General features: G+C 34.9%; 1 protein-coding gene across 1 annotated transcript; it reads right to left on the reverse strand.

Annotated features, from left to right (window-relative positions):
* Positions 1-390: 390 nt before the first annotated feature.
* Positions 391-1,368, reverse strand: LOC114088475 (olfactory receptor 6C4-like). Its single transcript, XM_027930113.2, is given in 1 exon segment — positions 391-1,368. A coding segment is annotated over 1 exon segment (978 nt).
* Positions 1,369-13,125: the final 11,757 nt, after the last annotated feature.

Genomic DNA, 13,125 nt, shown 5'->3' on the forward strand with positions numbered 1-13,125 from the left:
CCCCCCACAGCTCTCACACTCCCCTGACTCATGACACTCAACTAACCCCACAGTTTGCAATTACATACTTTATGATCTGGCCTTCTTCATCACCCCAGATTCTTTACCACTTCTACTTAACAAGCAGTGTTTTGCTTCTTAAATTTGAAGTCATTTCTATAAACAAGTGCTAAGTCTTTCTGTTCTTTGCTGGATCATTCACCTGTCTCTAGTAGCACTTACTATGTCATTTCATTTCTTTTTTGTAAATTTATCCAAAAATGTATAGTCTATATTCCTTACCTCTACTCTAGATTGTAGATTCCTTGACCATTAGAACACATGATTTCTGTATTTTTATCTTCAAGAGCCAGTTCAACCCTTGAAATTTAGTAGACTCTAAATATATATTTATGAAGTACAAATACATTTTTCATTGAAGGGTGTTCTTTTTTTTTCTTAAAACTTCACAATCTTTCTAACAGTGTCTTTGAAGACTTGCTTTACTTGTTGATTTCTTAATGTATAAATGAAGGGATTCAACATGGGGGTGACTGAAGTAATGAGCACAGCTATTCCTTTGTTGAAAGCACCTCTTTCTTTTATAGAGGGATTAATGTACATAAACATGCAGCTGCCATAAGACAGGGAGATGACAATCATGTGGGAAGAGCAAGTGGAAAAGGCCTTTGTCCTTTGCTGGGCAGAGGGGATCCTCAGAATAGTCCTGATGATGTATGTGTAAGAAACTGTCACCAGAACCAAAGTAATCACTAGAGTCACCACAGCCACAAGCATAACTATCCTTTCCAAGAGGCTTGTGTCTGAGCAGGCCAGCTCCAGGAGGGGCCCATAGTCACAGAAATAATGATTCAGAACATTGGAGGCACAGAAATCTACCTGACTCATCAAGGTGATTGGCGGTACGATAGCAAGGAGTCCCCCCAGCCAGGAGCAGAGCACAAGCTGTGTGCAGACTCTGCTGCTCATAATGGTCAGGTAATGCAGGGGTTTGCAGATGGCCACATAACGATCATAGGACATGGAAGCCAGGAGATAAAACTCTGTTGCCCCAAGAAATATAGCAAAAAAATACTGACTGAAGCAGCCTGCAAAGCTGATGGCCTTATTTCCTGTTGTCATGCTGGTGAGAAGTCTGGGAATAAAAATGGATGTGAAGGAAATTTCTAAGAAGGAGAAATTCCGGAGGAAGAAATACATGGGGGTTTGGAGCTGAGAATTCAGTAAGGTGAGGATGATGATAGTTAGATTTCCTAGGACACTAAGCATGTAGGTGATAAACAGAAAGATGAACATCACCACCTGAAGTTCAGGTTGACTTGTGAGGCCCAGTAGAATAAATTCAGTCAGCATGGTCCTGTTTTTCATAGTTTACCTCCAGCAGATCTAAAAGGGGAAAAGTGAGAAAGATGAAAACTGCAGAATTCCCCAGTAGAAGAGATAAGGCTTATTTTAACCAACAGAATGAGGTCACACATTGCTCTTCGTCGTATTAGCCCAAATCAGTGTTCCTTGGATTACACTTGGCTCCATGGAAAGCCCCATATTTTATATAAATGACCTCATTCCTAAAGGCTTTGTAATTTCTCAAATTTACGTGTTTATGAAATGCCCATATTGTAAGCACTTTCCTCTGACTCTGTCTCTCCTACTTCTTGCTCTTTGTAGAAATATCTCCACCTGATGCTTTTTTTTGTGTTTCCTGTTTCTTTCTTTAACATCTCTGTAATATTTTTGCTTCACTGGATATCTGCTGTAGACTGTCATCTCATCACTGTCCAAATATCTGACTTCATTGTTTCAGAAACAAGACTTCCCCCACATAAGCAATGCTGAATAGCTTCTCATTTTATACTGTGAGACTTCCTTCTGCATGAACAAGGCTCAGGCATCGATAAACCATATTAATTAGAATTTCTTTCATGTTTCTCTCTACCATTAGTGTCTCCAGGTCACTGATTTGCAGTATACTCCTGAGAATAGAGATCTTGCGAGATGCACAGGCAGCATCACAGAATGAATTTTGCTCAGTTTTAGAGTGTCCTCAACAAAGGATGACAGATCATCAATCCCAAACTGCTATCTATTCTTAGAATATGGAAATCAGGAAGACGATGTCCTATAGTGTGTGTGTGTGTGTGTGTGTGTGTGTGTGTGTGTGTGTTTAACAATAAGAGTTTTTTATAGATAAATCGGTAATTTTCCAGGAGGGATAATTTGTGGAGACATTCTGTGTTCATTTTTAGACAATCATATCAAAATTATGCTCATCAACTTTACATTTTCCCATATAGATTTTATAGGTAGTAGGTGATATTAAACATTGACCAGGATCTCTAACAATCCTCCTGTCCCTCTTTATACTAACCTGTGGCCTTTGGCAAGTCTTGCATTTTCTTCCAGATTTTTACAATTAATTGCTTTCATGGCCCACATTAACATAATTATATCATTGATGATTTAAAAAATACATGATGCTCATACATTAGACAATCTAAATGTGTGTAGAGTGCTGTTTACCTTGTCATTCTTCAGAGGTAAGACAAAGATAAAGTGTGCCATGTGAATCTCTGAATAATCTTAAATCTGACATGCTTTCTATTGGCTTTCCATTCATATAACAACCCTTAGATTGCCTTCCACATTCTGTCCTCTTTGTACAAGTATCCAAGGTTTGGGGCTGAACTAGAGAAGAATATTTTCTTCTATTCCAAAAATACATGCCAGAATCAAATGACAGTTTCTGACACAGTTTTTTTTACAAGTGTAGAAATAACAAAAGCAAGGTCCTGGATTCAATCCCAAGCACTAAAATAAATAAATAAATAAAATAGTGATATAAAAGCAACACTTTTGCCAAGAGTTATAGAATTGGAAGAATTTGAGAGAATCAGAATTTCTTGTATTTCTGTCCTAAGACATTTTATGTGTAAGAAGGCAGGCAAAGGGCTTCTTTGCAGTTTCCATTACCAAGAGTGACAGAGTTTTATCTGCTCTTTTTAAAGCAGACACATGGGGATCAATTTCCTGAAGAAGCTAAAGATGCCCTGTGGACTCAAATTCAAAATGTGATAATGAACCTCAGTTGTTGATAATTTTGAGAACAAATTGTAAACATATGGCTGAGAAGAGAGGCTCCAGAGACCATGATATAAGGATTCCACAAGAGAATATGACTTAACCACGAGGTTTGTGGATAAGTTGAGAGCCATGGAGTGAAACTCCTGGGGATGGGTATGCCTGGCCTTGATAATGTTCCTGATGTTTATCTTTTAACAAGCCAGGTGTCCAGAACTCAAACCTGATATAAGTGAATGGTATATTATAGTGGATTTCCACTATAGAATTACTACATAGAATTACTACAACTGGAAAACAGTTTGCTGTTACAATTTGATACAGGCACATCTTAACCATATCCAACCTTTCTAGGAAGACATGTCTCCTATTACACTGACAATGTCCTTATGTGAGGAAATTCCAAGGATACACTTGCATGGCATATATGAACACATGTCATAGAACTTTTCTATTGAGATTTAGTAATTGCTTCCCATAAAATTGAGGGCCCTGAACATGTCAGAAAAACTACTAGTCAGCCCAGGGATGATCCAAGGGCCCCACACTGTTTACTTACAACTCAGAGGCAATACATTCCTCATTTACATATTTTATTTCCATCCTTTATGCTGTTAACCACCAATAATTCCCCTAAGGGTGGGCCATCCAACAGCAAAAAGTGCTAGAATGTGTCTTAAATAGTAATACAGTAGGAATTCCCATTAGTGCCACCCAGAGCCTTCGTCAGTCTAGAGGTTTTAATGTCCTCTTCCCATTGTTTCTGGGATCTCTGGATCTGCCATGATGACCATAGTCATTCATGGTCTTCAGCTGCAAGAAACTATTTTCCTGAGCTCTACCATATACACTATTAGGGTGGCAACTATGGACTGCATATTGGGCCCATCTGAAGATAAAACTCACATTATTAGTGACAATCAGGTACTATGTAGGATTCAGACAATCTGTGAAAGCTTGGATATTTTGAATGAAGTATCGTGAAGTTTCATGTCTCATATTTAGGGCCTTTAGCTATTGATTTGATATATTTTTATTTTTTTTTAAATTGATGAAGAACCTAGCTATTTATTGTGTACAACATGCACCATGTTTTGAAATATAGATAGGCTATGGAATGGTTAAACATAGCTAACCAATGAAAGTATTACTTCACATAATTATAATTTTTGAATTTTTAAGACTGCAATATGTTGTCACGAAGTACAGTTATCCTATTGTCCAATATATCTCCTGAACTTATTCCTTCTGTCTACCTAAAATTTTGTGTTCTTGGACTTGCATTTCTGCTGTTTACTCCAAGCACCAACCAGTCCCTGGTACATACTGTTCTACTGTTTCCATGATATCAACTTGTTTAGATTCTACATATGAGTGACATTATGGTTTTTCTCTGTTTGTCTTGGGCTTATTTCACTTAATGTCCTCTGAGTTCATATATGTATTGTTGCTAATGACAGAATTTCATTGACTATTCATCACATTTTCTTTTTTTTAATACAAATTCATTCATTTATTTATTTTTGTTTGTTCTTTTTAGATGTATATGACAATATGACACATTATACATTCATAGAGTAAAGCTTATTTCCTAATGGGATCCCAGTCTTCTTGTCATACATGATATGGGGTTTCATTGTGGTGTATTCATATAATAACAGAGAAAATTTATGTTCAATTCATTCTACTATCTTTCCTATTTCTAGTCCCCCCTTCTCTTTGTTCCCCTTTGTCTAATCCACTGAACTTCTATTTATCTCTTCACTCCCTTGTTGTGTGTTAGCATCCACATATCAGAGAGAAGATTTCGGCCTTTGGTTTTTTGGGATTGGCTTATTTCACTTAGCATGATAGTTTCCAGTTCCATACATTTACCAGCAAAAGTCATAAAGTCATTCTCTTTTATGACTAAGTAATATTTCATTGTGTATATATACCACATTTTCATTATTTGTTCATCTCTTGATGGGCACTGGGTTTGGTTACATAGCTTGGCTCTTGTGAGTTGAGCTGCTATAAACATAGTATATATCACATTTTCTTTTTTTATTGATTTTTAAAAAACAAATGACAGCAGAATGCATTACAATTCTTATTACACATATTCAGTACAACTTTTCATATCTCTGGTTGTATATAAAGTATGTTCACACCAATTCGTATCTTCATACATGTACACTGGATAATGATGTCCATCATATTCCACCATACTTGCTAATCCTCTGCCCCCTCCATTTCCCTCCCACCCCTCTGCCCTATCTAGAATTCATCTATTCCTCCCATGCTTCCCCTCCCTACCCAACAATGATTCAGCCTCCTTATATTAGAGAAAACATTTGGCATTTGTTTTGTTGGGATTGGCTAACTTCACTTAGCATTATCTTCTCCAAAGCCATCCATTTACCTGCAAATGCCTTGATTTTATTCTCTTTTATTGCTGAATAAAATTCCATTGTGTATATATGCCATATTTTTTGTATCCATTCATCCACTGAAGGGCATCTAGGTTGGATCCACAGTTTAGCTATTGTGAATTGTGCTGCTATAAACATTGATGTGTCTGTGTTCCTGTAGTATGCTGTTTTTAAGTCCTTTGGGTATAGTCCAAGGAGAGGGATACCTGGGTCAAATGGTGGTTCCATTCCCAGATTTCAAGAATCTCCATACTGCATTCCATATTTGCTATACCAATTTGTAGTCCCACCAACAATGTATGAGTGTACCTTTTCCTCCACATCCTCGCCAACACTTGTTGTTTGTCTTTATAGTAGCTGCCATTCTGACTGCAGTGAGATGATATCTTAGAATAGTTTTGATTTGAATTTCTCTGATTGCTAGAGATTATTAGAATTTTTTCATATATTTGTTGATTGATTTTATATCTTCTTCTGAGAAGTGTCTGTTCAGGTCCTTGGCCCATTTGTTGATTGGGTTATTTGTTTTTTCAGTGCTTTGCTTTTTGAGTTCTTTATATACCCTAGAGATTAGTTCTCTTATCTGATGTGTGAGGGGTAAAGATTTGCTCCTAGGATGTAGGCTCTCTGTTAACCTCACAGATTGTTTCTTTTGCTGAGAAAAAACTTTTTAGTTTGATTCTATCCCATTTATTGATTCTTGGTTTTAATTCTTGCACTATAGGAGTCTTATTAAGGAAGTTGGGGCTTAATCCCACATGATGAAAATTAGGGCCTACTTTTTCTTCTATTAGATATTGAGTCTCTAGTTTAATTCCTAGGTCCTTGATACATTTTAAGTTAAGTTTTGTGCATGGTGAGAGATAGGGGTTTAATTTCATTTTGTTGCATATGGATTTCCAGTTTTCCCAGCAGCATTTGTTGAAGATGCTATCTTTTTTCCAGTGCATGTGTTTGCCACTTTTGCCTAATATAAGATAATTGTAATTTTGTGAGTTAGTTTCTGTGTCCTCTATTTTGTACCATTGGCCTACCAGTCTGTTTTGGCTCCAATACTGTGCTGTTTTTGTTCCTATTGCTCTGTAGTATAGTTTAAGGTTTGGTATAGTGATGCCACCTGCTTCACTCTTCCTGATAAGGATTGCTTTAGCTATTCTGGGTCTCTTATTTTTCCAGATGAATTTTATGTCTGCTTTTTCTATTTTTATAAAAACTTTTTAGGTCTTCTAGGTATAGAATCATGTCATCTGCAAGTAGTGATAATTTAAATTCTTCTTTTCCTATCTTTATGCCTTTAATTTTTCGTCTAATTGCTCTGGCCAGTATTTCGAGAACTATATTGAATAAAAGTGGTGAGAGAGGGCATCCCTGTCTTGTTCCAGATTTTAGAGGGAATGCCTTCAATTTTTCTCCATTCAGAATGATGCTAGCCTGAGGCTTAGCGTAGATAGCTTTTACAATGTTGAGGTATGTTTCTACTATCCCTAGTTTTTCTAGTGTTTTAAACATGAAGGGGTGCTTTATTTTGTCAAATGTTTTCTCTGCATCTATTGAGATGATCATATGATTTTTGTCTTTAAGTGTATTGATGTTATAAATTATGTTTATTGATTTCCATATGTTGAATCAACCTTGCATCCCTGGGGTAAGCCCTACCTGATTGTGGCACACTGTTTTTTAAATTTTTTTTAAATGTTATTTGCCAGATTTCATTGAGAATTTTTGCATCTATGTTCATCAGGGATATTGATTTGAAGTTTTCTTTCTTTGGTCTATCTTTGTTTGGTTTTGGTATCGGAGTGATACTAGCTGCATAGAATGATTTTTGAAAGTTTCTCTCCTTTTTTATTTTATGGTATAATTTGAAAAGTATTGGCATTAACTCTTCTTTGAAGGTCTTGTAGAACCCAGCTGAGAATCCATTGGTCCTGGGCTTTGCTTAGTTGATAAGCTTTTGATGGCATCTTCTATTTTATTACTTGAGATTGATCTGTTCAAATTGTATATGTCCTCCTGGTTCAGTTTTGGTAGGTCATATATCTCTAGAAATTTGTAAATCTCTTTAAAATTTTCTATTTTATTAGAGTATAAATTTTCAAAATAGTTTCTAATCATCTTCTGTATTTCAGTAGTGTCTGTCATAATATTTTTTATAACAAATTTTAGTAATTTGAATTTTCTCTTTCTCTTCATTAGCATGGCTAAGGTTTAATCAATTTTTAAAATTTTTTTCAAAGAGACAACTTGTTTTGTCAACCTTCTGAATTCTTTTATTTCAATTTCATTGATTTCAGCTCTGATTTAATTATTTCCTATCTTCTGCTGCTTTTGGTGTTGATTTGTTCTTTTTCTAGGGTGTTGAGATGTAATGTTAGGTCTTTTATTCCTTAACTTTATTTTTATAAGGTATTTATTTTATTTAATTTTAATTTGTTATATATGACAGCAGAATGAATTATAATTCATATTATACATATAGAGCACAATTTTTTATATTCTGGTGTCCACAAAGTAGAGTCACACCATTTGTGTCTTCATATATGTACTTAGGGTAATAATGTCCATCTAATTCCACTGTGTTTCCTACCCCTATTCCCCCTCCTCTCCTTCCTTCCCCTTTTACCCTTTGCCCTATCTAGAGTTAATCTAATCCTCCCACCCCCACTTACCACATTATAAATCATTAACTTTAATCAGAGAAAACATTCAAATTTGTTTTTTTGGGATTAGCTAACTTCACTTAGCATTATATCCTCCAATACCATCCATTTACCTGCAAATGTTATGAGTTTTTTCTCTTTTAATGGTGAATAATATTCTGTTGTGTATATATACCACATTTTCTTTGTCCATTCATTTACTGAAGGGAATCTAGGTTGGTTCCACAGCTTAGCTATTGGGAATTGTGCTGCTATAAATATTGATGTTGCTGTGTCTCTGTAGTATACTGTTTTTAAGTCCTTTGGGTATAGATCAAGGAGTGGGATAGCTGGATCAAATGGTGGTTCCATTCCAAGTTTTCCAAGGAATCTCCATACTGCTTTTCATATTGGCACCAACAATTTGCAGTTCCACCAGCAATGTATAAGTGTGCCTTTTCCCCTTCATTCTTGCCAACACTTATTGTTGTTTGTATTCTTAATAGATGCTATTCTGACTGGAGTGAGATGAAATCTTAGAGTAGTTTTGGTTTGCATTTCTCTAATTGCTGGGGATGTTGAACACTTTTTTTAATATATTTGTTGATTGATTACATATTTCTTCTGAGAAGTGTCTGTTCAGGTCCTTGGCTCATTTATTGATTGGGTTATTTGTTTTTTTGGTGTTACATTTTTTGACTTCTATATGTATCCTAGAGATTAGTGCTCTATCTGACATGTGTATGGTAGAAATTTATTCCCAAATTATAGGCTTTCTATTCACTTCACTTATTGTTTCTTTTGCTGAGAAGAAGCTTTTTAGTTTGAATCTATCCCATTTATTGATTCTTGATTTTATTTCTTATGGTATAGGAGTCTTATTAAGGAACTAGGGGCCTAATCCAACATGATGGAGGTTTGGACCCATTTTTTTTTTCTGACAGATGCAGTGTCTCTGGTTTAATTCCTAGATCCTTGAACCATTTTGAGTTGAATTTTGTGCATGGTGAGAAGTAGGGGTTTAATTTCAATATGTTGCATATGTATTTCCAGTTTTCCCAGCACCATTTGTTAAAGAGGCTATCTTATCTCCAATGTATGTTTTTGGTGCCTTTGTCTAATATAAGATAGCTGTAATTATGTGGGTTAGTCTCTGTATCCTCTATTCTGTACCATTGGTCTATAGGTCTATTTTGGTGCCAATACCATGCTGTTTTTGTTCATATTGCTCTGTAGTATGTAGTATAGTTTGTAGTATAGTTTAAGGTCTGGTGTAGTGCTGCTTCACTCTTCCTGAAAAAGACTGTTTTAGCTATTCTGGGTCTCTATTTTTCCAGATGAATTTTATGACTGCTTTTTCTATTTCTATAAAAAATATCATTGGGATTTTGATTGGAATTGCATTAAATCTGTATAATGTTTTGAAAGTATGGTCATTTTGACAATATTATTTCTGCCTATCCAGGAACAGGAGAGATTTTTTTCATCTTCTCAGGTCTTTAAATTTTTTTTCTTTAGTGTTCTGTAGTTTTTGGTTGTGTTGTTGAAGTACCTCTTTATTGATTCCCAAGTGTTTTATGTTTTTTGAGGCTATTGTAAATGGGGTAGTTTTCCTTATTTCCCTTTCAGAGGATTTGTTACTAATATACAAAAATGCCTTTGATTTATGGGTATTGATTTTGTATCATGCTACTTTGCTGAATTCATTTATTTGTTCTAGAAGATTTCTGGTGGATTTTTTTGGGACTTCTAGGTATAGAATCATAAACATCAGCAAATAGTGCTAATTTGAGTTCTTCTTTTCCTATCTGTATCCCTTTAATTTTTTTTGTCTTTCTAATCTCTCTGGCCAGTGTTTCAAGAACTCTGTTAAGTAGAAGTGGTGAAGAAGGGCATCCCTGTGTTGTTCCAGTTTTTAAAGGAAATGTTTTCATATTTTCTCCATTTAGAATGATGTTGGCCTGGGCCTTATCATAGATAGCGTCTATGACGTTGAGATACATTCCTGTTATCCCTCATGTTCTAGTGTTTTGAATTTGAAGGGGTGCTTTTTTTAAAAAATGATTTTTCTGCATCTATTGAGATGACCATATGGTTCTTATCTTTAATTCTATTGGTGTGATGAATTACATTTATTGATTTCTGTCTGTTGAACAAACCTTGCATCACTGGGATGGACCCCACTTGATTGTGGTGCAATTTTTTAAAATATGCTTTTGTATTCAATTTGCCAGATTTTATTGAGAATTTTCACATCTATGTTCATTAGAGATATTGGTCTGAAGTTTTCTTTCTTCAATGTGTCTTTGCCTGGTTTTGGAATCAGGGTGACATTGGCCTCATAGAATGAGTTTGGTAGTGTTTCCTCTTTTTCTATTTCACAAAATAACTTGTAGAGTATTGGTATTAGTTCTTCTTTAAAGGTCTTGTAGAACTCAGCTGTGTATTTATCTGGTCCTGGGCTTTTCTTGGTTGGTAGGCTTCTGATGGCATTTTCTACTTCATCACTTGAAACTGATCTGTTTAAATTGGGTGTATCATCCTGATTCAATTTGAGCAAATCATATGACTCTAGAAATTTATTGATGCCTTCAATATTTTCTATTTTATTGGAGTACGAGTTGTCAAAATAATGTCTAATAATCTTCTGTATTTCTGTAGTGTCTCTTGTGATATTTCCTTTTTCATCATGCATGTTTGTAATTTGAGTTTTCTCTCTCCTTCTTTTCATTAGCATGGCTAAGGGTTTATCAATTTTATTTATTTATTTTCAAAGAACCAATTTTTTCTTTTGTCAATTTTTTCAATTGTTTCTTTTGTTTCAATGTCATTGATTTCACCTCTGATTTTCATTATTTTCTGTCTTCTATTGTTTTTTGTGTTGACTTCTTTTTTCTAGGGCTTTGAGATGTAATATTAAGTGATTTATTTGTTAACTTTTTCTTCTTTTAAGGAATAAAGTCCATGCAATTAACTTTCCACTTAGAACTGCCTCCATAGTGTCCCAGAGATTTTGATATGTTGTATGAGTGTTCTCATTCACCTCTAAGAATTTTTTAATCTCCTTGATGTCTTTTGCAATGAATTTTTATTTAATAGCATATTATTTAGTCTCCAGGTGTTGGGGTAGTTTTTAATTTTTATTTTATCATTGATTTGTGATTTCATTCCATTATGATCTGATAGAATGAAGGGTAGTATTTGTATTTTTTAATATTTGCTAAGAGTTGCTTTTGGCATAATATATGGTCTATTTTAGAAAAGGATCCATGTACTGCTGAGAAGAAATTGTATTTGCTCATTGAAGGATGAAATATTCTATATATGTCAGTTAAGTCTAAGTTATTGATTGTATTATTGTGGGTTTTTTTAAAATTTTTTTATTGTTGGTTGTTCAAAACATTACATAGTTCTTGATATATCATATTTCACAATTTGATTCAAGTGGGTTATGAACTCCCATTTTTACCCCGTATACAAATTGCAGAATCACATCAGTTACACATCCATTGATTTACATATTGCCATACTAGTGTCTGTTGTATTCTGCTGCCTTTCCTATCCTCTACTATCCCCCCTCCCCTCCCCTCCCCTCCCCTCTTCTCTCTCTACCCCCTTATTATTGTGTTTTATAGTTTCTTTGTTCAGCTTTTGTTTGGAAGATCTATCCAGATGTGAGAGAGGTGTGTTAAAGTCATCCAGAATTATTGTGTTGTGGTCTATTTGACTCTGAAACTTTAGAAATTTGTTTGATGAATGTATATGCTTCATTATTTGGGGCATATATATTTATTATTGTTATGTATTGTTGATGAATGTTTCCCATAAGCAGTATGAAGTTTCCTTATTTATACCTTTTGATTAACTTTGGCTTGAAGTCTACTTTATTTGATATGAGGATGAAAACCTCTGCTTGCTTCTGTAGTCCATGTGAGTGTTGTGAATTTTCTCAACCTTTCACCTTTAGTCTGCGGGTATTTTTTCCTAAGAGATGAGTTTCTTGGTAGCTGCATAGTTTTGGGTCTTTTTTTTTTTTTTCCAGTTTTTCATACTTTTAATCATAACATTTTGGGATAGTCAAAACACCTGACTCTCTTTTTAAAAAATCCAATTTGTCAGTCTACATCTTTTGATTGGTGAGTTTAGTTCATTAACATTAGGGTTATTATTGAGACATGATTTGTATTCCCAGCCATTTTTGTTATTTAACTTGACTTGGTTGTTTCTCCTTTGTTTAGTTTTTCCTTTAATGTAATACCTCCCTCTGCTAATTTTCATTGTTGTTTTTAATTTCTCTTTATGGAATAATTTGCTGAGAATGTGCTGTAATGCAGGCTTTCTAGCTGTAAATTCTTTTAACTTTTGTGTATCATGGAAGGTTTTTTTTTCCCAATCATCAATCTAAAGCTTAATTTTGCTGGGTATAAAATTCTTGGTTGGCATTCTTTTTCTTTCAAAGCTTGATATATGCTGTTACAGGATCTCCCAGTTTTGAGGGTCTGGGTTGATAAATCAGCTGAGATACACATTGGTGATCTGATTCCTCTATCTTGCAGACTTTAAGATTCTATCCTTATTGTGTATGCTAGGCATTTTCATTATAATTTGCCTTGGTGTAGATCTGTTGTAATTTTGTGCATTTGGTGTCCTCTAAGCCTCTTGTATTTGGTTTTCCAATTCATTCTTCATGTTTGGGAAATTTTATGGTATCATCTCATTTTGGCTTGAAACCGTGTGTCTTCCTCTATCCCTATAACTCTTATATTTGTTTTTTGATGCTATCCCATAATTCTTGGATATTCTGCTCTTGGTTCCTTACCATCCTCACTGTGTGGTCAACTATATTTTCCAGATTGTATACTTTGTCTTCATTATCTGATGTTCTTTCTTCCAAGTGATCTAGTGCTGCAGTCCGGCTGCGGCAAAATAACCGGGGGGGGGGTGGGGGGTGACGAACAACTTGTTTACGTTGATACAGCAGGAGTAGGAGCCGT

The sequence above is a fragment of the Marmota flaviventris genome, chromosome 3 (genome assembly GCF_047511675.1).
Source record: "Marmota flaviventris isolate mMarFla1 chromosome 3, mMarFla1.hap1, whole genome shotgun sequence".
In the NCBI taxonomy this organism is placed as follows: Eukaryota; Metazoa; Chordata; class Mammalia; order Rodentia; family Sciuridae; genus Marmota; species Marmota flaviventris.